The sequence below is a fragment of the Simochromis diagramma genome, unplaced genomic scaffold (genome assembly GCF_900408965.1).
Source record: "Simochromis diagramma unplaced genomic scaffold, fSimDia1.1 OVJJ01000141.1, whole genome shotgun sequence".
Classification (NCBI taxonomy): Eukaryota; Metazoa; Chordata; class Actinopteri; order Cichliformes; family Cichlidae; genus Simochromis; species Simochromis diagramma.
In genome coordinates this window covers 748,600-775,163 of record NW_024387350.1, presented here as the reverse complement: position 1 = coordinate 775,163, position 26,564 = coordinate 748,600, and the positions used below count along the sequence as shown (strand labels likewise).

Genomic DNA, 26,564 nt, shown 5'->3' with positions numbered 1-26,564 from the left:
ACGTATTCAAGGCTCTGCAAAAGTCCCTTTTCTAGACATTGAGGTGTTTAAGATTTTGAAACGTGAGTGTACCAGCAAGGTAAAGTGTGTTTTTTTTTTACTGTTTTTTTGTGCAGCATGCATTGGTTATTATCACACCAATCATTGGGCCGGGTCTTCTTAAACTGTTGCATATGACATTTTCTTTTTTCAACTTGTTCATGTTGCTGGAATTTGTTGTAGGTATTAGTTTATGCATATTTATGATTGTATTATTTATTAAGAGCTTGTTCAGTGGTTCCTGTAATTGCCTAGTTACAGTCAGGTAGCTGTAATTTTTTAATGTGTGAGATAAATAATTTTCTGCCCTTCAAAACAGTTTGTGAGCTCGAAGTTATTTCATTAGTCCCACTCATGAACACTTCAAATGCCCCTGCCAAACTCTCAATGAGCAGCTCCAGCCTAAGGTCAAGGCCATGGAAAGGTTATGCTAAGCTCAAAGGTCACGGTAAGGTCATAACACTGCATTAGGTCAACGCATTTACCCAGATGACGATTGACACTTGGTTTCAAGTTTTAAAGAAAGATGCAAACAGACTCAGAACTTACAAACCTCATACATTCCAGTTTTTCCACAGGACTTCAAACATTATGTCGTGGAAATCAACTACCCACGCACACAAACACACTTTTTTGTCGTTGTTGTTTTTAAAAACAGGCATTCCTTCATTCTCACTGATGTATGATCAGTAATATCACAGACAGCATGATGGATGTGTGGATGGAGCAATATGATTGGTGACACCTCACAGACGCATAACCACATGATGAAAGAGCTCTGTCAGTGTCCAGTCCTTCGTTGCTACCAAATCTATCAAGAACTTGACTTTAAGGTAAGAACTCTTACTTCACACCCTTCAGAAACTCCACTATTTTTTTAATTTAATAAGTATCTATTGAGAATGACAAAATGTTCCAATATCAATGTGGAAAATCATTTGTTTCATCCAAGAAACGCAGTCTCTTTGGGCAGCACAAGGTTTTTTCAGGGTGCTGACACCACATGTCTACAATGAGACTTTTTTTCTTTTTCATCGTCGTAGTATTTGTTCAGGCTGCTACTGTTTCCCTACTTCACAACTGACTCACACAGACAAACAGACAACAACAGACAGAGTGATATTTACATTATTTACAACAGATTTTATCCTCCGTAAACTGCTGTGAACCGAGGAGAGGCAGTAAGCTCAGGGACTAGACTCAAAGGTGACCTTTATCTCAGTCATACTGCAGGTAGAAACTTTAAAAGGTTGTTGAAATTGTTTTTGAAAATGTGACATTTTGAAGTCCCTCAGTTCATTTCAGATACAGTGCGAAGCCTGGGGGAATAGGTAAAGGGCAGAAGGCGAGTGAGACGACAGGACGTGTCCTTCAGAGGAACAAAAGGAGTCTTTGTACATAAGGCTCATTGTTTTTTGGCTTTCAGTGTTCAGAAAGTGGCTTGAAAAAACCTTCACTGAAAAATTCCAACTGGAAACTATGCTTTTAATTTAACCATTTATCAAAACCTTTAACTGCTTAATTTTACTTAATTTGTTTAATGACATATTTTAAATATTTGCTAACAATTTGAAGTGCTGTAGTTTAATATTTATTTAAACCTAGCTTCCTATTTTAACAGTATATTTACTTTCTGTGCAGTACACAGTTATGTGAAAAAGAAACTAAGTGCACCGCATGATTTTTATCTTTTACAATCAATTTTAATCTTTCTCTGTATAACTTTATCACAGCTAAAGTTATCAGTCTCTCACACTGTCGTGCGGGAATTTTGGCTCACTCTTCTTTACAGCCGGAATCAAATGATTAGTTCATTACCAGGCCTCTGGAGAACTTTAAGATGTGTCAAGGAGGTGATTTAGTTATTAAAATCAGCTGTGTTGGATCAATGACACATCTAAAACCTGCAGGACACCGGCCCTTGAGGCCTGGAGTTGGACATCCCTGTCTTAGATCATCGAGGTTTATGTTTATGCACAGCTCTGTTAATGTCCTGTTAAAGGACCTCAATCAGGTAGAGGTCAGGAGTCATTGCAAGCCCTTGATTCTTTTGATTTTCCTGTTACGTGACCCAATTTCAGCCAAGCGTTTGTTGTAAAAAAGATGGCCTCAAATTTTACTCTAGAATATTTTGATTACAGAGGAGTTCATGGTCAACTTAATGCACGCAAACCATACTTGTTCAGGCTTTTCTGGTTATACTATAAACCTCAATGTTTGTGTGTAAATTTTCATTTGTTTAATCTACACACAAACTTGGTGTACATGCATTAACGTAAGATTCCATACATACACTCGGAAAATGTGAACTTTGGACAGAGAATTTTTTCTTTTTTCCCCCCAGTCTTTTTCCAGCTGATGAAGTATCCTATGTTTAGATTTGCCAGTATCTCGCAGTAGGAAAAGTCAATTTCCCAAAATCCAGACAAATTCTGAGTGCTTCAAAACCAAAGCAAACACAACGAGCCTTCATGTGTGGCTATCATAAATATCAAACTTCTAGGGACTTTAACTTGTAAGAGAAAGCAATTAACCAGCAGTGTAAACAGGCATAGTACTCAATCACCTCCCCAGTTTGCAGGTGCAAGTAGAAGAAATGAGAGACGTCCTTCGGACCAGCGGAAGGAGGGCTGGAGGGCAAAGGCAGAAGAAATGCGACGTTTCCCGGAATAAATGGAAGACATCCTGGTTGCCTAGCAGCAGGGACTACAGAAACGATAACCTCTAAACCAGAGGGAGCATTTGAAAATGAGTCAGGTGTTCATATCTTAACGAAAGTGGTTGACGCCTTTTTACAGCCGTCCAATCAGTTTTTCCAGTGTCATTCAGATAAGAGGTAAGAGCCATTTACAAGAAATGGTAATACAGTCCAATCAGACTCTGGATCATAAAACAAGATGAGTTGAATAGCACCTTCATGGTGTCCCGACATCGATATAGTGTGCGTCCTTCAAGTAGCCGGGCATTGTGTCTCACAACAAAATGGGCATTTAATAGCATTCTAATAGAGCTCATCAGCAGCACAGACGTGTCTTGTAAAAGTCTTCAGTAGTTTTAATGGCACAGACCAAAGGTGGGATGGTGTTCACAGGATAGACAAATAGTAGAGAAACTGGTTTGTGCAACAAACTCCCATTGTTGCAGACTTGTGCAGCTTCCAGTAGAAATAAAGAAGAAAAAACATACAAAAAAAATCCCCAAACAGTACATCCATCCAACCAAGGGAAGCAAAATGACTCCAGAGTAAAAGTAAGGGAACACGACTGCTTCCAGCAAATCAAAATAGTGAACAACTGTTCTAGACACTAAACTAAGTTTGGGGACACTTACTTGGTTGGTTTGAGATGACACAGGTTGTATTCTAAATCATGTAAGAAGGGAAGTGTTGGGTTTTCACTTGATCTAAGGAAACTTATTATTTCCACTAACTTACATATTTGGTTTTCCAGATGGTATAGGATGGGTCACATTTGCTTGTTTTCCTGTCCTCCTCCTCCTCCTTTCCTTTCTTCAGTCAATTTATAGAAAACAATCTGCATTCTTGACTGGACTTTTTGGATTCCACTTGGTGAATAAAGAATGTCTCCATGAACCGATAGGGGATATGTTCTAGACCTGAGAGAACCTGTTTGTTGGTGATATGTTTGGGGTAGATTAGAGAGAATGTATTTTGATGAAGAAGATTAAACTGAACATACTTTAAATCACATTCAATTTACTTTTTTTGGTTCTTGGCCAGGTGAGCCAGAGAGACCATATTTAAGGAACTTGTTGGGTTTCCAGACTAATGTTTGCTTTCTAATTAGCAAAGTAAAGATTATAAATAAATAAATTAAAGATCAGTGAGGGATCTTGGTTGGTTGCCAGTGGCTGTAATGGGCTTCAATCACATTTCTGATTAAAGAATGTATAGTATCGTGTTCGATTCAAGCAGATGACGGGTGACTGACAGGACTTGCTGACTTGCAAAGGGAGAAATTGGATAAATTCCACATCACAAGAGAGGGAAATTGTTTTATACCTCACAACCAAAATGGGAATATTTGTGGAAGAAAACTGAACCAAATCATTTTGTTTCACAAAGCATGATGGGACTGGTTTCATGTCAAGTAGATTGAACTAGGTTGGTTTTAAATGGTGGGACCTCTTTTCAGTCTTTAGAAGAATGAACATGTCCAAGAGAAAGAGGTGTAGAAACTTCTTCAAGTCTGATATGTTCTGTTCAGTTTACTGAAGATGAAATTAAATAAAAGCCAAGAGGAAGTGATTGGTTTGGTTTTAAATGGAAACGTGAGAAAGCTAGAATTCAAAGCAAAGTTGTTGGCTTCTAGAAGTTAAAACTCATTTAACTAAGGTGACATGATGTCATGTAACAGGTTCTAGACCAGATTAAAGGGAACCGATCTGGTCTGGGAATTAATGAGACGTTCAGATATAAAGAAACTTTCTGGGTTTCCAGTGGACCAAACAAAGACTGTTCTGTTCTTCCATTCAATAAGGGGGATGTGTTTTAGACCAGAGGTGAGGGAACTTGCTTAGTTTCAAGTATTGGGGATTCTTCTGGTTCCTCTGGTTCCTCTGTTTCCAGTGCGTCTCCACTGTTTTGCTCTTCAGCGCTGCTCACAGTGTTGGATTCTATAGGAGCCTCATCCTAGACAAACACACCATATTTTACTATGAAAATGAAAATAAGCATTGAGTATCGATGACCACCAAGTTAATAATTACTGTATTATTGCAGTATTGATGAGATTACATGTCTGAGTGCTCTTACCGTCACCCAGGGGTGCGACAGGACCTCCTCGGCAGTGAAACGGGCATCCACATTCACTTGCAGCATCTGACTTATCAGCATCTGAGGACCAGATCATGCAACAGTTACCAGTCTGCAGTACACCGTACCAATATGCTGCTTACTAGGTCACACTGCTGTATTTCATGCTATGTGCCTTTGCTTTATATGGTTTCTCTTTTCACTTTGTCCTGCGGAATAGCCTCTAATTTTGAGATGGTTAAAATTCAGTTTTGTGCTTCCTAAACCCACTAAATAAGAGATCAAACCACTGAAACTTCATAAAAACTGGAAAAACATTAACTCAGAAACCATCTTAGCAAAATGCAGGGCTTTAGTCAATGGTGAAGCCACAAGATAATCATGTTTGTTCTTGAGCTGATGTTGGATACCAAACAATGTATTTACTGTTTGCAAACTTCATGAATGGTACCTTTGCTGGAAGACTGATGGTGTCCCAGTCTGGAGACGGAAACTCCAGCTTCCCTCTGAGGATCTGATCAAACAGCTCCTCCTGAATATTATTCTCACTGAGGAAGAGCAAGAATCAGGAAAAGCTGTTTATTAACGTAACCAAAATGATGGTAGGTCACATGATACCAAAGCAATACAAAAGACAAGACTGCGTTAATACAACAAATGAAACAATTAACACATGCATGACTGGATAAACAACAACTTTATGCTAACTCACCTTCTGAAAGGAGGAAATCCACACAGCAGGATGTAGGTGATCACGCCTGCCGCCCAGATGTCCACCTTTAGACCATAACTGCACACATACACAAACAAAACAGTGTAATATAAGAGACGGTCAACTATAAATAAACGTTTATAAGAAAAGGTAAGAAGTTTCTTTCTTTACAAGCAAAAAATAAAAGAAATATATATTGATACATTTCTGACTTAAGTTACACTACATGTTGTAAACAACAATATTTTTTTTTATAGCAACAGGATACAAAGCAATTATTCTGGAGGTCAATTTTTTTCAAAGACTTATTACATTAACTGTCACTAAATTTAAATATTTATATTTATTTAACATTCATATATATTTTAATAAAGTGAAATTTTGGTCTTTTAATTTGAATAATTCTTTTAAATTGAAGTTTTTTCATTCATTTAATTCATTCATTATCCATTTAAAATTAAAGCTTTGGAATCAGACAACAATGCATCATATGTAATGTACATATATATAAAACCACCAAATATATTACATTTATTTAGACCACCACCAAATGTAAGGTGTATGTCACAGCTGCCCTAAATTCACAGTATTTGTAATTAATTTTTACATTTCTATAATGGTTACTCCACCAGTATGTTCAAACTCTTTAATCAAAGTGATTAATTGCTAAAAATAATGTTGTCACCCTGTGTATTTTCAAATTTACTGTTTTATAGAACAGCTGGAAAAAAAGTAATGCACAACTTTTGAATGAAGATGACAAATTAATGGGTTTTAGAGGTATTTATTTTAGTTTATTTTATTCTGCTAAGCAAATAACATATTGCATTGTATCAAGAGCCAGCCTTTGACCAAGTCTGTACTGACAATTTTAAATTGGTTATTTATTATTTGGATCTGCTATTTTACATTTTTTATGAATGCAGCTGTAGAAATGAGACAGAAAACAGGTCTTTAAATGTGCTCTTCATGTGCACAGCTTAATTTGCAGTATTTTTCTGCAGACCTAACAATCTAATATTCCTGCTTTCAACCATCTGTCCCAATCGACTTCAGAAAAGGAGATTAGCATAAATTTGGGGTTTTGTGACCTCCCTTACCCGGTCTCAGCGATGATCTCCGGGGCGACGTATGTCGGCGTGCCACAAACAGTGTACAGTGGTCCTTCCACCACTGTCGCCAAACCAAAATCCCCCAGCTTCAATGACTTAGTGCCATCTGGATATTCACAAACCTGCGGGATACAAATACATGAAATCTTCCCAAGGTGCACACAAAGACTGCAAACAAAGGAGGTAAACAGCTCCACGGGCTTATTTTACGAACCTGATAATCATGTTTCCAAATAAATCAGGAAGTCAACAGAAGTAATAATTACTCTGCATAATATATAAGTATAAGATACCTTTATTAGTCCCACGAGTGGGAAAATCATCAACCTATAGTTTTTTTAACGAATGACGTAAAAGAAGTATTGTAAATAAATTACTTACAAGGTATACAACTATATTTTACCTTCAATTTATGTTCAAAGTATTCAAAAAAGTAAAAAATTACTCATTAAAACGTGTCATGAACTTACACTGTTCTTAAGTTAAAGTTTGCCTTACTTACGTTAGGTAATCATTTTTAATGGTAAATGGCCTGTATTTATATAGCGCTTTACTAGTCCCTAAGGACCCCAAAGCACTTTACACATTCAGTCATTCACCCATTCACACACACATTAACACACTGGTGATGGCAAGCTACATTGTAGCCACAGCCGCCCTGGGGCGCACTGACAGAGGCTGCCGGACACTGGTGCCACCGGGCCCTCTGACCACCACCAGTAGGCAACGGGTGAAGTGTCTTGCCCAAGGACACAATGACCGAGACTGTCCCAGCCGGGGCTCGAACCGGCAACCTTCCGATTACAAGGTGAACTCCCAACTCTTGAGCCACGATCGCCCCAAAAACACATTAAAATTGTAAATGTAAAATAAACAATGAAGAGGTGCATTGTTTGTAGACTACAGTTTATATGATTTAAAATTCAAGAAACTGTTAAAATAAAAGCTCCACAATTTTTTTTTCCATCTTTTCTGAATCTAAAAAACGTAACTGCAAAATAAAATTCAAGTATTGTGAACACGATGTGTGCATGTTCGTACCAGCAGGTTCTCTGGTTTGATGTCTCGGTGTACGATGTTCATTCGGTGCAGGTACTTGATGGCTCCGGCCAGGTTGAACACCATGGCGCTAGAGTCTCGCTCACTGTACTTTGTAGAGGAAGTGATGGCGTCGAACAGATCTCCGCCCTGAACAGACAAAGGCATGAAAATAATACATTTGTTGTGTTTCTTAAAAAGAATAAGAGCACTGGAGTGTTAGCAACTTTTGTGGTGATTGAAAAGTTCTTCGGTTTCTTTATTTTTCTACATGAAAAACAGAGGCAGCAACAGAAGCTGAAACCTGAAAAACATTCAGTTCATAGTTTTTGCTTCAATAAGCAGCTGAAAGTTCCCAATGTAATAACACTTTCTGGAGAAAACAGGAAGAAGAGGCGAAACCTTGACGAGCTCCATGACCAGGAACAGCTGAGTGGGCGTTTCGTCCACCTCGATTAACTGGATGATGCTCGGATGTCGAACCCTCCTCAGGACCGCCACTTCATTTTCTATCAGGTGCTCCTGTTTACACACACAGAGGTTTGGTGTCTTCATCATTTCAGAGGACTTTACATAAACTCAGGATTAGTCAGAGATCAGTGAGTCTTACCTTCCCACAGCAACGAGCTTTGTCTATGATCTTCAGAGCATACTCCTGTCCTGTTGACCTGTCAGTCAAACAAAGATAAAATATTACAGATTCACACACCTCCTGAATCCCAGTGTTGAGCTACTGCACTCAGAGGGCCACACTGAGCCTGAGAATAATACACAAAATCTGTCTGTGTTTGTTTCTTTGACCACAAACTTCTCCAAGACCATCAGAAGTTCGGCAGCCAACCTTGGCACACAGGTATATCTTCGGTCCCTTGAGGTTCTTATGTATATCACATCATGTTGCCTAGCAAACATTTAGCATTTCTGGACCTATAACACCTTATACCTTATAAAAGCATTGCAACGTTTTAATAATAACATCTAATTTATATCTACAAAACTTGAATTATGCATGATATGTTATAACAGCATCATGTTACCTGGCAACTATCTAGCAAAGGGCTAACATGAGGCATTTTTTGCATATAAACTTCACCTACCCCTTCTAGTTTTTGACTTTTCTCAGTGTGATTAAGTATATCAGTTTACAAACAGCAGGTGCATTCACTGAGTTATGTGATGGTTATTTACCTCTCCACGCACTCCTTCACCACAGCAAAGTTTCCGTCTCCGATCACCTTTCCAACCTTGTACTTCTCGTTGATGGTTGAGGAAGAAACTGTTCGATTGCCGTTCACTGTGAAAAGAAGACTTTTCAAATGTCACTGACTTCCTAAAGTCTGAACACACAACCTCTGAGTTAACCTGAAAGTTTCAGAGTTTGACAGCTTCCTTCAAAGCATCACCTCAGAAAATCTGCTTTCAAACCCACAGAGTCACAGATGTGCTGTCATCCTTACCCCCTCCTAAGCCACTGAGCCTTTTCTCTGAGTTTTTATTTGGTCTTTTGACTTTCAAGCATTTGTGCGACCCTCAGAGTGCAAGCCAGGGAGCATGCACTGATGCCAGAGGCTCAATGCTTTCAGCCTGGCACTGGGCACACAGTGAGGTTCTCAGCCACCATGTGTACTTTTATCAAGAAGCTGTTTTTAAATAATTCTCTTTGATATTCAGCCTATAGCCTCTCAGGTCTTTCAAACAGCCATCAAACTCACCCAACTTCTGTGTCATGTAGGAGCTTTTTTTGTAAAGTTGCATCTGTTACCAAGAAGTTCACATTTCACGGTCACTGACTTCAGATATTACACTCACAAACTGCAGACTTGATTAAAAGATAAACACACACCTTCACCTTCACCTTCTGCAGTGTCATCTGGCTGTTCAGCCTCTCCGTTTACATCAGTGGAGGAAGCACGACGAGGTGAGATCTGAAGACAAATGTAAGGATGAACCATTAGACATTTTTATTGCAAACAACAATTACAAATAAAAACAATCCATCAATCATCTGATCATTGTGACCTTGAGGCTGCGTCGAGTCCCGGGGCTGGTGGGGGATGGGCTGGACCTGGATGATTTTCCAGAGGTCTCATTAGCTGAAAGCAAGAAGGAAGTGATCTGATTGGTCAAAATAATTGTATACACATACCTGCATGAGTTTGAAGACAGTGATGAAGAAGTATATGGTGAAAGAAACAGATGGTTAAGTGTGCTAAGAAATTATTCATGTACTTCATTCTTACTTGAGTGCCCATTTTCTGCAATTTAAACCTGGTCCCTTGTGAAAAAATGCCCACAATTCTACTCAGAGAACACTGACAGATGTTCATTATTCCATGTAAACAGGGACAGCTGTTTACCACCAGTTTAACCGGTTTGTGAAAATATTATGAAACGATCTTGCTTTGTAGCCCTTGATGTAACTAACTGAACCTATTGCAATACTAATCTAGATCCCTTTAAACCAGGGATAGGCCATGTGAGTCTTCCAGTGATATCTCTGTGTGACTATCAACACTAAATAAGACTTTTACCTACCACAGATGCATTAAATTGCTTCGCTAAAAAGCAGCAGAAATCAATTACCACACATGCTTTGCCCAATTGTGGGTGCTGACACTGCACCAAGAGCTGGCACACAGTCTGCTGTGCAAATTTCACCGCTAATTTATTTATATTTTGCTGAATATTTTGCACTGAAATATGAATTTACTGTTAATCAGATCTTTGCTTTTTTGTTACGTTTTTTTCCTTTGCTCCTCCATGGCATGTTACACAAAGCGCTATGAGTGGAAAAGTGCTTTTTGAGGACACGCTGTACTGCGAGATGACATATGGCAATAAGCTTTTTTGGCTAACAGCTCTTTATCACTTTGTTGGTGCAAAAATGTTATTTAATTTCTTTTAAAGTGTCTGAGATTTTTCAGAGATTCGAGTAAAGAGGCAGGAACAAGTGATGTGTTTTGCGTTTGTGTTTTGTTGCAGCAAAGTGTCTAAAGATACATTATTTTTACTACGTAAGCTGTTACCATATGTGTAGAAAACACTGGCTGATTATATGAGTTGTTAAAAAAAAAAAAAAAAAAAAGAATTTCGGTGCAAATTTTAATTTGAGTGAGAGAGCACTATGTGAATAAAGGGTTATAGTTCAGATGCCCAAGGCTGAGAAACAAGGACTTTTAGCAACACTTAGATGATAGAAGAACTGTGTATGTACTTTTTGTGACATCAACCTGACAAAAACTTCTTGTTATATCTTTCTACTGATAGTTATTAGCGGCGGTTTTCTTATTGCTTCATACCTGGACCAGGTGACTTTGTCCTGGGCGGACCTTTGGGTAGAGTCCTAGAGGAGGAGAAGCCGGAGCTGCTGGGGGTCTTGGTTGTTTTCTGAGGGGCAGATGAGCGAGAGACCTTGGTCCTGCACTCTGGAAAGAGAGAAAAGGGTCGTGTAAAACTGAGAGCTACACATTCTCTCAGTGGTTAACAGGATTGTGTTATGAGCAGGCTTTTGATGTTTTTCATATTTGTATTTGCACATGTAAATACAGCTGAATAAACCCTCCCCCAATTTTGTGAGTCTTTGTTTTTCTTTTTACGATTCAAATAATTTGTTGTTTGCTAACAAAAAACAGAAAAACACTCTACAAACAATACAAAGATGGGTGTGCGTCTGTGTTACCATTCACAAAGGCCGGTGTTTTGCCGCTGTGTGTGAGCACAAAGTCGTCCTGAGCGTAGCGAAACTTCTCTGGACCGCAGGCCATAAACACATCGTCATCCCCGAAAAAATCCTGCAAACAGGTCAGCTGCACACACAAAGAGAAGCACACGCTGTGATTCATCAGATTTTAGGAAAAGCTGCAGCGGCATATGTGTGTTCAGAGTGTGTGTGTGTGTGTGTGTGTGTGTGTGTGTGTGTGTGTGTGTAGCAACACCAGACATGTGTGCATGTGTGTGTCTGTGAGAGAGCAACAGAGCAGATGACAGATGGGAAATTTTGAATCATGTTTACAGCTGGCAACGCTTCAATGGGCTCTGACACACACACACACTCACACACACACACACAAACACACACACAAAGGCACAATGTGCTGTCTAAGGAACTGTTTTGAGGATTAAATAGAAATTGCACATCAAACTGTCCGAGATTCAGAGAGAGGGAGGAGCAAGAGAACAAAGAGTGGGAGAGGAAAAGATGCAGAAATGAAGGATGAACAAAGGTATAGGAACAGGTATAAAAGATGAGAGGTTTACAGTTAAAGCTCAGTCATCAAAGTGAAATTCATCCCTGTTTTCTCACACAAACGCTGAGACTGCTCACAGGGCTGGTTGGAATATGAATATGAAAAGATCCACTCACATCCCAGTTTTTGACGCAAGTGATTGCTAGATTTTAATCAACCCACAGAGCCTCTCAGAGTGACTACAAACAAATTTGATTTTAGCTAATTAGCTCTTTAAGTTGTCCCAGTTTATTCATTAGTCACATTAAATCATTAAGTCCCGACTCGGCACTGTGAAGGATTCCTCTGCGGTATAGACAAGTTATTTTCCTCCTACAGTGGAGCTTCCTCCATTTCAGACTCTGGTCCGTGCTCTCAAAATGGCTCGCTATTGACCGACTGCACAAATGATTGATTTAGTGAAAAAGGCAAATAGTCAAGTATTGAGAATTAGCTTATACTCATGGTTTCGTGGTCTCCGGTCATAGCTTCTAATGCTGGTGTGAAGAGGACAAAAATCTAAAACACAAAACCTTGGTGTTTCTTCAGGTTCAACAACGCAAGTGACCAATTACACTGTTGTGTGATGTGGAAGAAAACTGCACATCTCTACTCTATTTGTGTTAGGCTGAGGTCAGGGACGGGGTTAGGGTTCTGGGGTCAGAGTTTCCACATCACAAAACTATGATATCACAACAGTGTCATTGGTGACTTGTAATGTCGAAGCTGGACCAATATTGATTATGATTACCATGAAACATCTACAAAAAGAGGATATCAGACGACGCCTGCAATTACCAGGTTACCCTAGCAGCCAGTTTCTGTATCATATCAAGTATGGTGGACCACTCTCGAGCACGTGTCACGCATTTCATTCATTCATTAGTATTCCATGTTACTTTTTCCACTCATGACTTATTTGTATTTATTCTTATCAGTCACCAGTGTACACTGACAATATACAGATGAAATAACTTAATATGAGCCAAACCAATACATTAGACTAATTTCTTCACTGTTAAGCTGCTTTCCACACTCAGACAGCAACTGATACAAAGTCATTTCAATGCTGTACGGTTGCCATGGGGACCACACTCCCCCTAACGGTTCCGGAACTGGACTGAACATTCTGTGTGTGTCTGTAGCAAGGGGCTGTTCCTAGATAGCTGGTTGCTACAGTAACCACACTGCAATGTCAAAGTATGTGAATGTGTGTATGTGAAACGGGATTTCTGTCTCACTCTTTAAAGAGGCTGCACAAACTGAAGGAACAGGGCAAGGACGCACGCACGCACACACGCACACACGCACACACACGCACACACACGCACGCACACACACGCACGCACACACTTTCGCCTTGTTCCTGTGAGACTGACTAAATGAAATGAAGCAGTCTGAGGCAGAAAGAGAATAAAAGCCCTCATTACAATTCATGCCTTTCAAAATAAAAACATTCATTTACACAAAACTATTATTTGTTTTTTTTTGTTTCTGTCTGTCTGTTGATGTTGAAGTCAGCTGCATTTATTTTCAGATATAAAATACGGTATAAATACAGCAGAAAACACCAGCATGTTATTCAAGAGGTTGAAGAATGGTTTAAATAAAAATTTCCTGCTGCTACAAGTCAGGGTTGGGCATTTCCAATACCTTATATATTTTCTATTTTCTATTACTGACAAAAATCATCCTCATTATTTTATCCTCTTACAGACAGACGACCATTTACACTCACATCTATGAGCAATTTAAAATCACAAATTAACCTAACACCACTAACTGTCTGCCATTGGACTGTTGGAGGAAGCTATGAGAGAACCCATGTGAATATGAGGTGAACATGTGAACTCAACAGTACCAACCAACGTGCTATGTTGGTGAAGAGTTGGAGGAGGTAGGTGGGGAGAGAGAAGTCCGAGTATGTATTCCTGTTTTGTGCCAGGGCACCAAAACAAATATGAATGATAAAAAAAAATACTCATTCCAAGTTTTTTTAGCGTTTCATCAAATTGGTAATGCTGATTGGTGAATCCTGTTTGTGGATAGGTTAATTTTCTCTTTAAGTCTTTTATAATCTTTTCGTACTATAACTTTTCAAGTGTGATATCAGATTAATTTCTTTTAGTTCTTCTTATGAACTTTTAAAAAGGGTCAATGTTCATATATAAACTTTGCCTGGGGGAATGCTTTTAAAGTAAAAACAATGAGACTGTTAAGGAGGCAGATGCAATGGATACTTTTATTTTGAAGGAAGCGTCTGCAGAATGTGTTTTTATTTTTCCTAAGGCAATGGTGCAGCTACATCTTAACAAACGGAGACAGTTTTGTGCCTTGTGTGTGTGTTTCTGAGGGTGAACTCAGTAGACTTATGTGTAAGTGTGTGTGTACAAGTCTGAGCTGCATTCACTACAACAAGCTTCTTTCAGTCACACCGGCGCCTCGACATGCTGTCTTTGCTTTTCTTCAGCTCTCCGTTGTCAGCGTCACAGTTATCTGTAACTTCAAAGACAGAGCGCGTGCATGTGTGGGGTAAAAATAACCCTGCCGTGTGATGCGTTTAAATCCTTAACCCAATATGAGCTCACAAAAGCATTTTAAGGAGGATCAGCTCCTAGTCAGACTCTGTTCAAATTAACTTCAGCTGACTGCTGCAGTTCCAGGGCTTCAAGCACATGTACTTAAAAAGAGCAGAGGCTGCAGATTTAAACTTCAAGGAGACTACACTAACCACCCGTACACTTTAAACTGAAAATTGCACCTTAAATGAACTCTTTTATATATGATGAATCCCAAAATGAAACACATTCCTGGAGTAATTTTATAATGAAGTGCTGTAATTTGATTTCCGCAGTCAGCCCTCGTTCACTGGCCCTGTGTTGTCTGAGTGTGCGTCAGTTTAGAGCTCAGCGAAACGGCTGAAATTACTTTAACTGTGTGTCACAGTCAGGCTGTGAACATTACCCACAGTATGTCTAGTTCAACCCTAGCTGAGGTCCATTTGTTGCTGTCATTTTTTCTAATTAAACCGTAAATTGCTGCCAAAAAATAGAGAACTTCAGAAGAGAAGATATGACACTTAAAGAATGCTGAATAGAAATCAGTGGGAGAATTCTCCACTGCTAGAGACGACAGATGTCCTGCTCCTGAATTGGGAAATGCATGAGCCATGTGTTGTCACTCTAATGCAAGTTCATGGCAGTTCTAAGTAAAGATGATGGTAAGTGGCTTTCGGTATCTATAGCCTGCATTAGCATATGATGAGTGCTTTAGTGGTAGGAAGCACAAATGTTGATGGATTCTAGCTTTAATAAGAGTTTTGTGATTGGTGGTTTCAGGATCTCATCCCTGCTTTTTGCAGATGATGCAGTTCTGTTGCCTTCAGCTCCCAAAGGGGAAGTTTACAAGTGAGTGGGAACCGCAGATAAAAATCAGCACCTTAAAGTCTAAAGCTATGGTTCTCAGACAGAAAAGGGTGTGCCCAGAGGAGTGCCCACTCTGGGTGAAGAACAAGTTGTCGACCCAAGAGTTTGTGAATTCTGTGAGGTTGTCTGTTTATCAGACGATCTAAGCTCCTACATAGCCTAACATGTAGCCATTAGGTCAGGGTGGATACCGCCAGTGGAAATAAGCTTTCTAGCAGCATGTCTGGGCTCAGCCTTAGACACAGGGTGAAAAGTGTTTTCATGGAGGCAGCAGGCGACCATATGCTGCAAGTCTGAAATGTAGCAGCCCGAGTTTGAGTCAGAATCCCATCCCTTTGATGTGTGTCTTCACTCTCTCTCCCTGTACTCCCGTACCCCCAAAAAATCATCTTCAGCTTTATTCTTCTAATTTTCATGAATAACTGGCTCTTATAAGGAAAAAATACAGTGAGCTAAATGAGTATAAATAGATGTCACTTTTGGTACATACACAAGATGAATCTGAAACACCTGCATTGACTCCATCAGACTAACATCGAACTGTAGAAGCACTTAATAGCTTAATAATTGATGGCACAGGATGCAGGAGTGAACTTTTCAGTCTAGAGGCAGGTGTAAATCATTACTTTGTGTTTCACTCATTAAGGATTTCCTCCTGAGCTTCCTCTAGGTGTAAGTGGGACTGAAAAGAAGTGAGCAGGCTCTCTTTAGTTCATGGATTTCTAAGTACGAGTACTTTATATGTCTAAGATTATGCAGGACAGATGTGTTCTCCACTGAAGCTGCTAAAAGTCTGAACATACTGTGTAAGCCTCCATGTTTGCTGCTTTATCAATCCATGAAGTAGCTTCATGTTGCAGTTTTTTCAATGTTTGTGTCAAAGAACAAAACAGGAACACCAAAAGTTATCAAACCTGTTTCCCGTCCAGCGTGTAGAGCTTCTTTACTGCTCCAGAGTCCAGCTTGATGGCCTCGGTGATGTCCGCCAGCACCTGTTCGAAGGAGTGCGCCGTCTTCTTGTTCAGGAGAATCCTCACTGCCTTTCGAGGCTTCACGCCGCTGCGGATCACCGTCACCAACTTGGGTTTGATGAAGTCTTTGCTCTCTCTGCCCTCTCGACTTTCGGGGCGATCTTTGGGGACGGTCGTCGACACTCCTGTGGATGCCGTGGAGGCTCCACTTGACCTTGCTGTTCCAGGCCCAGTGCTGGCACCGGGCTTCCAGCTTGGGACTGAGATCTTGGTGTAGTCGACCTTCCGGTAAGGCTCGTTGGAGGCACAAACGTAGCACTCGCCTGAGCAGCAAGGCAGGGTGTGAGGAGGAAAAGTTACATTAAAAACAAATACTGCAAAGGTTTTACAGGAGAAACTTTTGACTAAAATTAACCAAAAACCATTAAAGCTCAATATCGTACACTGAAAAAAAGCATTAAATATCTCACATAACTTAAATATTAGGCTTTTATGAAATGGTGTGTTCAAGGACACCAAATGCAAAGACAAACGCTGTTTTAGCATGTTAATTGCAATTTCTATTTCTATTTTGTTGTGTGTTTTAACCGGGGTTAATAAAGCTATTAACTGTATTTTAATTTTCTAATGTATTTTTTATTTTAATTGTACATCAGTTTTTGACTTTGTGCCAATTAAAAGCATTTTACAAATGCCCTTTACTTACATACAAAGTGTAGCAGTGGGCAATGGGCCCTGAAGTACACTTTGCAATATCAACAGCAGCATGGAGAAAGGCAGGCACGATTAATCAGCTGCCATGACTGCAGTCCTTAGGCTTTGAATTCACCACATTTAAATTATATTAAAAAATCCTTCTGCTACATTTTGTTCACCCGGAACGTAGCCCTGTTCTTCATCCTGTGCCCACTTTTTTATATTTGCAGTTCATTTCCGTGTGTCTCAGAAGTATTTTGCTGCCTTCTGTCTTTTCCTTACTTGGATTTTTATTGCATGTTCTTGGCAGTTTTGTGCATAGCACTAATCCTTTCAAGTAAAAATTAAGTTATCGGTTCTTTAATAGACCATCATCACAAAGATTTTGACCATAACAAAGCAACAATATTCAAGCAACAACTTCGATAGAAACATTAAGCAAAGTGAACTGGCTCTAAAAGGCAGCCTTGAATACAGGAAGCTATGCTGTGTCATCTGTACCTGCTGGCTGTTGTCATGGACGCAGTTAAAAGGTGAAATAAGTGAGTGATGTACAGGAGGGCGTTCAGGGTCACAGGCTTATTCGAGAGCGCGGTAATACAAGCTTTGTGTGTGACAGTGGATGAAGAGAAGGTGACAGCAGATGTCAGATTCACTCCTCTCACTCTGTCTGATCTGCTGGAAAACTGAACAGCTCGTCACTCGTCAGAGCGTTCAAGCACCCAGGCAGGAAATATGGAAATGATGAGCATGCAGTGTTTCATATCGCAGCGCAGCTCCAATTAATCTGACTGCGATGAGTATGATAATAAAATGTAAAGTCAGACTGATAATCCAGTTTAGTTTCCACATAAGCTGTTATTCAAAAACAGCTTGTTTCACTTAGTGGTCATATTAGAATTAGTTATACTACCTTAACAGATGTACTAGCTATGAATAGAGCCTTATTTACATAAAGTGTTCCCTACAAAATAAAGACGTTACATTGCTATAGTTTGCAACCCAAATTAATTAAAAAGACAGTTTAATCTATTTCTTGCAATTTTTTTGGCTGGTGGGAGGGGCTAAGAGTAGAGCTGCTATTACTACACATCAGACTGAGCTGGATGAGGTGGTGGCATCTCACTACAATGCCTCCGGGATGCTTCCTGGGAGTCTTACTGGCAGGAGGCTTCAGGGCAGACCCAGGACATGCCAGAGAGATTATGTCTCTCATCTCAGCTGGCCTGGGAATGCTGCAGTGTCTCTCCCAAGAAGAGCCGAAGGCGGTGGCTGGTCTCTGCTTACACTGCTGCCTCTGAAACCCAGTCAGTAACCAGCAGGAAATAAGCAGTGGAAACCTAAGAACGCCACCATTCAAACCCTTTTAATTCAAGGGGTTCTTTTTTTGTATTGTGTTTTTTTTTTTAAACTACAGCTTCAACATGTTGAGATCTCCAAAATCTGCCAGGAGTGGTTAGAAAATGATCATATTATTAGGGGCAAATTATGGCTAACCTATTATTTAAAGACACTTTTAAAGACACTATAATTAAAAATTTTCTTCCACATCAATGATCTCACTGTCACATTAAAGGGGAAAAGAACCCGTTATCATTTCACATAGACCAAGGTTTCATTTTCAGATTATCAGTTGGGTGGGTGGGTGGGTGGGTGGGGGGGGGGTTGTTAGGCTAACTGATCATTTTAAAATTGACCATGCGTTTGAATGTGAGTCTCTGTGTTAGCCCTGCAACAGCCCGATGCACCCCGCCTCGAACTTCTCACCCCATCCCACAACCCAGAACTGGATAAGCAGAAGAAAATGGACAGATATACATCCATGATGTGACCATCTCTTCACTGCTTGTGCTTATAGTGCCTGCAAAACACATCACACCCTTCATGTCCAGGACTGCATGACAACTCTGAAGGTGTCCTGTAGAGCCTGGCACCAGGACATTAGTAGCAGATCGTTAAATTTGTGAGCTGGAGCCACCATAGATCATAGCTGCTGGTTTTGTTTTTAATGTTTTTCCTCATCAGCATCTGCATGAAAAGGAAATGCCTAAGATTCAAGAAACAAAAAATATTTGACATTTTGCTGATCAGAAACAACTAAACTATTAAAATAGATGTTCCCTTTGGCAATTTTAACTTTTATGGCACAGTTTTTGATGTATGTAAAGAAAGAAAAGGATGAACAATAAAGTTCTACCAATGATGACAAACAGTTTAATTCCTTTATTATCCTCTTACTTAGATTAGCGACTAATGTGCATGTGCCTAAATTTATTTGAGCTTTAAATCTGTCATCAGTTAAATCCATTGGGCTGTTTGTATAAAGAGTTTTTAAATATAAGATAAAATTATAAATCATACTAAGGCTCCAGAAGACTGCAGCTGATCACATGTACAACAGCCTCCAGCCACATATCCTGTTTTACCTTATATGGTTAAAAATGGCTCACCTAACGCTCCCCTCTCTCTCTTCGTCTTTATCTCACTACCTTTCCAACGTGCACACCTTTCACTCTCTTTTAAAATCAGACACACGCTTATCTGTGCCAGCAAGCCTCTAGAAAAACGCCCCTTTTTTCCTCCCTTTGTTTCATCCCCATTACATGTTGACACACACACTCTTTCTCTGCAGGTATTGTGTGTGTGACCTTGTCTCTCCACATGCAGGCTTTCACTTTGCAATTCAAACCAGATGGACAGGATTGCTGCAGGTATTCATTCAAATACCTCGGTGACTAAACACAGAAGCACCGTCTGTGTGTCGATACAACATTAGAGCTGAGACACCGGCACAGTCTCTGTTCAGGAGCTGTTTAACGTAAAGACGTGACAAACGGGAAATTTAATGAAGGGTACTTTTAATATTTCAGCTTTTAAGGTTAAGAAATTATCGCATTGATTAATTAACAAACATTTGCAGCTTATTTGTGGAGTTTGGGACAATTTTTTAAGCATTAGTTTCAAAATAAAAACTTTTCTGAAGCTATTGTCTTTATTATTTTTATTGTGTCCATTAAATTCACTTGACTCAAGGTTTTTTGTCTATAAAAAGCTACAGATTGCACCTTCGTGGCTTTTTATAGACAAAAAATAGACCTTCACCCAGGAGACTGAGGTTTGAGCCCCCTTTTCCCTATTACTTTTAGACTTTTTTATTTTGTTTCATTTTAATTAGGATTTAATAAAACAACGTGCTTTACAAAATCTTATAATTTAAAAGCAATGGAAAAGGATTCAAATAAGATTAAAATCAAGAAGGTTTAAACACTTAAAACCATTTTTGTGTGATTATATTGTTAAAAATAGGGAAAAATTTTAAAAGTTCAAAGAAACTTCCTAATGATTCATTAATGATGAAGCAAACCAGACTTCCTCAAGCACTGAAATGGTTTAGTTGGGTTTTCTAAAACATGCTTTGGATTAAAAATAATAATAATTTTATTACAACCATAAAACATGATGTATATGAGCTGATTGTTATGGCTGCTGCCAAGCCTAGAAAAACCTGAAAGGTTATGATATTTGAAATCTCTGTCACAGTACTTTTGAAATGCTAAACCAATAATCTTGACATTCAGCAGGACACACTCAGATCAATCATCCCAGTGCATTAGCTGCTTTCCAGCACAGCTAATCAGATAATCCATGTTTCCCCCTCTGTTACAGCTCGAATACTCAGTTAAGTTGTGAGCGATGACTTTTCCACTTCACACTCGCAGCTTTGAGCCGCTGTGGTCTGTTTGTCGTTGTTAAGTGCTTAAGAGCGATGCATCTGTCTTTTAGTAGATCTCCGGCTGAACAGCTTCCTGGCACTAACGCTCATCAGAGGACATTAAACCAGTCACTCATCAATATTGATGATAAGTGATGTTACTCAGCCACTGGTCTGTTTCTCACTAAATGACTTTAGGGCAACAGGATGAGCAGAGTGAGTGGACCTCAGAGTTGCTGTTAAATTATCCAGGAATATTGTTCATGCGTATAAATTTTAGATGTGGAAGACTTATGAGCATTTATGAGATACATGCTTCTTTATAAGATAAAGTACACTTGAAGTTTACAAGAGGATATTGGAGACAGGATATAACACATAATGATGGGTCATTAGATGACTGTGCACTGAATATGTGAAGGCATTAGTGGAACTGCTCAGTTTGGTCTTCTAGATATTATCTTTATTACTGTAATTAAGTCACAATAATTTTGAGGGGTTAAAAAGTGCTTGAAAAATTCTGTCAAAAGTGGTGAAAACTTACATAGTTAAAAGGTTTTATACACAAGATGTTTCAAAATTGTTCTGTGTATATAGCACCATTATAGCATATCAATAACATAGCCCGCACGAAACCCAACAGGAAGTCCATTTTTACGGCATTTGCACTAAGCTGAAGTTTTGCCATTTCAAGGCATCATTCTTTAGAATAGTCATTTGTCAAACATTGGCAAAAAACTGCAATGTTAATCCCACTGAAGATTTTGAGCTAATTATTCACATTATATATGGGCAGTCCAATCTAAACATCTTGGTGAAGCTAAATGACGAAGCTGGTGGGCTTTCCCTGAACGGTCTGTTGGCAACAGCAAAAAACAAACAAACAAAAACCCCCACAACTGTAATTGCTGGATATTCTGTAATGTCACACGTTGGGCAAAACAACTGATGGATGTATGTGTGCAACAGCCAGTTATCCATCCTGGGCTTAAAATATCCACAGGAAGCAGGTAGACCTATCAAAGGTGTGTGATCCCAATCATCACTGCCTGCAGTTTCAATTAACTGAATATCAGTTTAAAAGAGAAAGGAGTGTGACTAGATGGTGAGAAGGTATCATTTTCAATAAAATGTTAAAAAACACAATTTTCCTTTGCTTCAACTTTAATGAGCTATGCGTTTACTGGAGGGTTCAGTTATCCCACATACAGTGTCACCATGGACAAAATCTATGGTAGAGATGATGGGATACGTCCCTAAGATACCTAAGTACCTTAAATTGCTCCCACCAAAATTTAACCAACACATATGCACTTATTTATTAATCACAAGCTTTACTTGGAGTCTCCAGCTTAAAATCTTCAATAGGATTAACACTGCTGTAAATCTGCATGTGCATAAAAACTACACAGGGACAACTTTCTTATAGGATTCTTCACCAAATTACAGGATATATAGTGTCAGGGGTCGATTCAGTAGTGGACAACATGATACTTTTTATACAGAAACAGCTGTACACCTCAGACAGGTCCTGGGTTATTTCCCCAATGAATATTAAAACCGATATACCCTTGAGTATTACTGTATTGATTATGTACTTATCAGTCTGCTGTTGATGTACACAGAAATAAATAATTCAAGCATGTTTGGATAACAAAAGCCAAGAGGGAGCCGAGAGGAAGGAAACATGAGGAAGTTTAAACAAGACAGGCCACTTGATTGATCTGTGGTGAGAGTAATCAACTGAAGTCTGCACAAAATTATGACTCAGTGACAAATGACTACTGTATATTTATTTTAAGGATATGCAACATTTGCAGACAAAACAAAGATTCAATAGTCAGCAAGACCACTGCTAATATAAAGCACCTGACATCAAAAATCTGACAAAGGGAACAAATGTGTAGGTGGTCAACTAGGAATGGAAATGGCTGTAGACCAATTTTGACTAATTTTATGATGACAAATGATCCAGGAGATCAGATGCTTTCGACAGAGACATTATTGATGAGTATTGGCAGAGTAAATAGGGATCAAATTAAAGAATGCCCTAACCACAATCCAGATAATAGTCTTAAAATATTTGTACTAACCACAGTAAGTGTGCACCCATAGCCTACTAAAGCGTGACATTTTCTACCTCAGCTGGGCATTTTTGCTCATTGCCTAAAGGTTTGTGATTGACAAGTTGTTAGAAAATGAAAACCAAGCTGCCAGTCTTACCTTCCACCAGCTCATCCATACTGGTGATCTTCTTGCTGCCATCTATAGTGTAGATCACCCGCACTCCTTGAGGCAGATGCAGGTTATCCGCCAACGAGCGTGTGAGCTCCATTAGCAGGGCGTCGTACGATCTGAACCGGTCACTAGAAACAGCGTACACCAGGCCCTTAAAGTACCGGTCTCCGTTGCGATAAAACCGGACCTTTTTGGCTCGTTTCTCCGAGGTGAGCGCCTGCAGGGTGCGGGTCCGGTAGTAGCTGCAGTTGGCGCTGTGAGCAGGACTAGGGACCAGGCTGCTGCCCCTGGAGCTCGGGCCAGACCCTCCACCACCAGCACTGCTGGTGGAATCATCTCTCTTGGCCCGGGTGGAGCGTCCTCGCCGAACCTTGTCACGTTCATCAAAATGCTCCAACTCGAGGGTCTTACTCAGAGACATGGCGGATAACAGTCCAGTAACATTCAACGAAATCCGTGCTAGAAAAGAATCATCCTTCAAACAGCAGGAAAAAGTTTATCCGAGCTATGTAGTCCAGATCTTGCTCACGTTTAGATAATGTGATAAGTAATCCCTAAAAAATGTGTTATAACTTGGAGACTTCCTTCCAGTAGATAGATTCTCATAGACCAGCTGTAGTCCTAAGACTTCTAAGATGATCTGTAGTCCAGTTGGCCTGAACGAAGAACCGGCACTGTGGCAATCAGACCAGTCATGGTTCATTTAAATCAACTGAAATCTTCATAATCCAGGTGAAATCCCCAAAACTACATCAGGTCACTTTGATGTAAATCCAGCTTAAGTCAGAACTCAAAAATATCCTGTATCCAATTTAAAAATCCTTAAAAATCATGTATTATGTTCATGCTCTAATCCGTGATGTCCACTGGTCAATAAGTTTGGGGTTGTAGCTGTAAGGTTTTTGTTTCACCTTATTTTTAGCAAATTCAATGTGAATGTGAAGGCAAGTCTGATCCTTGAATTACAGATTTTTTCCACCAAGGCTAAACCTCCACTTGATTATCTGTCTGTCCTCACAGTCACCTACCTGCAGTGTCAGGAACGCAGCTGTAACGTCAGTGATCTGGCTTTGAACTCAGTACTTTGAATGAACAGACCTTAGACAACCCGTTCAAACGACTCCAGGTTTAGATCTGGGCCAGTGCCTCGAAGTCCCTCTAATCCTGCTTGATTTGGGATTTATGTCTCATTCACAATTTCTCTTCTAGTGTCCTCACCATCCCTCCGTCACTGGGGAAAAAAAGAAGAAATGACAATCACGTGGTTTTACTGACAAGACAGAAGTCACCATCATCTCGAGAACAGCCTCCAACTCTATACCAGTGCAGACATAGAGCAGGAATTCATTTTTAAAAAGGTCATTTTGTATAAAACCATGTAATTAAGAGTCGGTATTGCTTGCACATATTTTGATTTTATTTAATTATTCAATATTTTATAAACAACAATAATTTTTAATTTTGATTAAATTAAACCAGTGTTAAAAAAAAAACTTTGAAAGTTAGATTTTACAACATTTTTAAATTATTTAGAAAGCACCAAAAACCATGTGAGGAAACAGCTATGACTTTTCCTGTCTGTCCTGTCATGTCTGATACTGAAATATTTTAGGGCTGAGCTGTCATCTCACAGAGTACCCCGTCAAACCACCCCCAAAAATCCAGTGGGCATCCAAACTGCCCTGAGTCAAACATGACACCTAAAAGCATCATGCAAGTTAACATTTGCACAGTTTTGTCACTCTCTCTTAGCTGACTTGCTTTGGTAGTTAGAAGAGCTCAGAGAGTACAGTTTTTAAACAAAAAACATAAAAATATTAGATTAATGAGAGGTCGTCCTTCAACAAACCAATATAAGATCAAGTACATAGAAGAACAGAACTCTGGGAAAACACTGGCTCATCTTGGACTCATTCCTGGTTCACATATGTCAGGATGCACAGAGCAGATGCGGAGGGCAGGAAGTCAGACACAGGAGACATTTTAAAAACAAAAGACTTGAAGCTTTTTAAGGCATGAACACTAAATGCTCCACCCCTGAAACACCTGTAATGTCAATCTGTGAAAAAGATAGAACCTGAAGCTGCCCGAGCAAGTTGACTAAACCTTTTTGTTTCCCTCGATATCAAGTCTTGGATGGAATATTGTGCAAACATCTGAGACTCACAGCCTACTGGGCTTCATTCGATCACAACCATTTAAATTAGCTATCAATCCCAAACCATATTTAAAATGAATACATGTGTTTGTTTTCTTCATGCAATAATAAAATAAATATTCCTTGTCCTGAAAGAGTCACTGGTCCACAACAGTACCTGAAAACGTCAGCATCTGTCGGTCTACAGTGCAGTTTTTGCCATTGTGCCACAAACACTGTTGACTGGGGTAATTCTAGCACTGTGTCCACTATGTTTGCAGGGTCTGTCAGAGGCACGCACCCGTGGAATTTCCAACTGCCCATAAACTTTCTGGCAAAAATGCTGCCACCTTGTGGTGATGGTCTTTATTGCATTTTGCAGTGCGTTTACAAAAAGTACCTTTAAGGAGCTGGCCCGAGCAGAATGGGCTTCTATTGAAGATCATTAAGACCCCCGCCCCCCATGATAAATTGCACATGCACATCAGGACTGATAGGCATCATACAGTCAATGTGTTCAAATGTGTGACATAAATTTGGCTGCACAGCCACTGTGGGAGAATTGCATCGATTTCCAGTGTTATTAGATTTAGCTTAAGCCCAATGAGAAATAAAACCCTGCAGATGAAATGCTTATAAAACCCGTGCTCTCTCTCTCTCTCTCTCTCTCTCTCTCTCTCTCTATCTGATAACAGTATTGACTTTATCCATCTATCCGCCCTAACACTGCTAAGCTGGCTGACAGCGTCATTCAAACACACACACGTACACTGAAAGGGAGGCACCTACCAATAATGCCGTGGAACCGGTTTGTTGCTATGGAGCGTTTCTCCTCTTTCCCCTCCTCGGTGCTCTGGTTACGGTCTGCTCCGGGGGCTCCCGGCGGGCTGAACCACTCTAACCGAGCTGTTCCGGGTCCGTCCGCTGACCTGGGATACAGGGATGCAGGAGGGAGGCTACACCGGTGGACCGGGATGCACCGAGTCAGGCAGCATGGCCGCTGCTGCAGACAGACACCGGCTGAGGCTCACCCCCGCCCTTCCCTTCTCTCCGCGGCTGTACGTGATGACAGCGTCCCTCCTCCTCCTCCTCTCTGTCTGTCTTTGTCCATCTCGCTCTACCGTGTCTCTCCTCCCTGCCTTTTGTCTGACTCTCCCTCAAATTAAACTTACTTTTCTGTGGTTATTGTTTTATGACAAGGGGTGTCAAACATACGGCCCAGTGCCATTCGGTGGGCCCCCATAGGGTCCAGTTCGGCCCACCGCATGGCACTGGTAATTGCGCGAGTTGTCATTAAAAATATTGCTCTTTATATACAAGATTCAAGGTTTACATTCTTTTTTAATATTTTTTTTTTTTTACAAAAATTTTATATGGATAGATTCAAGGATTAAATCTACAAAAATCTACATGGATACTGGATCAATTAGTGTACGATTTTAATTGGTGCATGAACTTACAAAACCATTCATTTAATTGTCTTT

The 26,564-nt window shown here is 39.9% G+C and overlaps 1 protein-coding gene across 2 annotated transcripts; it reads right to left on the bottom strand.

Annotated features, from left to right (window-relative positions):
* Window positions 1-1,076: 1,076 nt before the first annotated feature.
* On the bottom strand, window positions 1,077-26,374 carry LOC120718385 (serine/threonine-protein kinase DCLK2-like). Of its 2 annotated transcripts, none has more exons than XM_040006921.1 (16): window positions 25,870-26,374; window positions 22,929-24,174; window positions 16,241-16,620; window positions 11,355-11,481; window positions 10,975-11,100; window positions 9,695-9,768; window positions 9,525-9,600; window positions 8,864-8,969; window positions 8,286-8,343; window positions 8,078-8,197; window positions 7,679-7,825; window positions 6,626-6,759; window positions 5,526-5,603; window positions 5,265-5,361; window positions 4,814-4,894; window positions 1,077-4,690 (listed from the first exon to the last, which is right to left on the bottom strand). In XM_040006921.1, the coding sequence occupies exons 2-16, from the start codon at window positions 23,362-23,364 to the stop codon at window positions 4,550-4,552; spliced, it is 2,181 nt and encodes a 726-aa protein (XP_039862855.1). In that variant the 5' UTR covers window positions 23,365-24,174; window positions 25,870-26,374; the 3' UTR covers window positions 1,077-4,549. The 2 variants fall into 2 exon arrangements, with proteins under 2 accessions (XP_039862855.1, XP_039862854.1); XM_040006920.1 differs by having other exon boundaries at window positions 9,519-9,600; window positions 25,870-26,373.
* Between the last annotated feature and the right edge of the window lie 190 nt (window positions 26,375-26,564).

Bases quoted from the DNA above. Each gene is read 5' to 3' on its own strand.
- LOC120718385 (XM_040006920.1), bottom strand. From the start codon at position 23,364: ATGTCTCTGAGTAAGACCCTCGAGTTGGAGCATTTTGATGAACGTGAC. The intron at 6,760-7,678 runs GTACGAACATGC...TGTATCCCGCAG, and splicing joins TCAAACCAGAGAACCTGCTG to GTTTGTGAATATCCAGATGG. The intron at 5,362-5,525 runs GTGAGTTAGCAT...GCTCTTCCTCAG, and splicing joins GGATTTCCTCCTTTCAGAAG to TGAGAATAATATTCAGGAGG.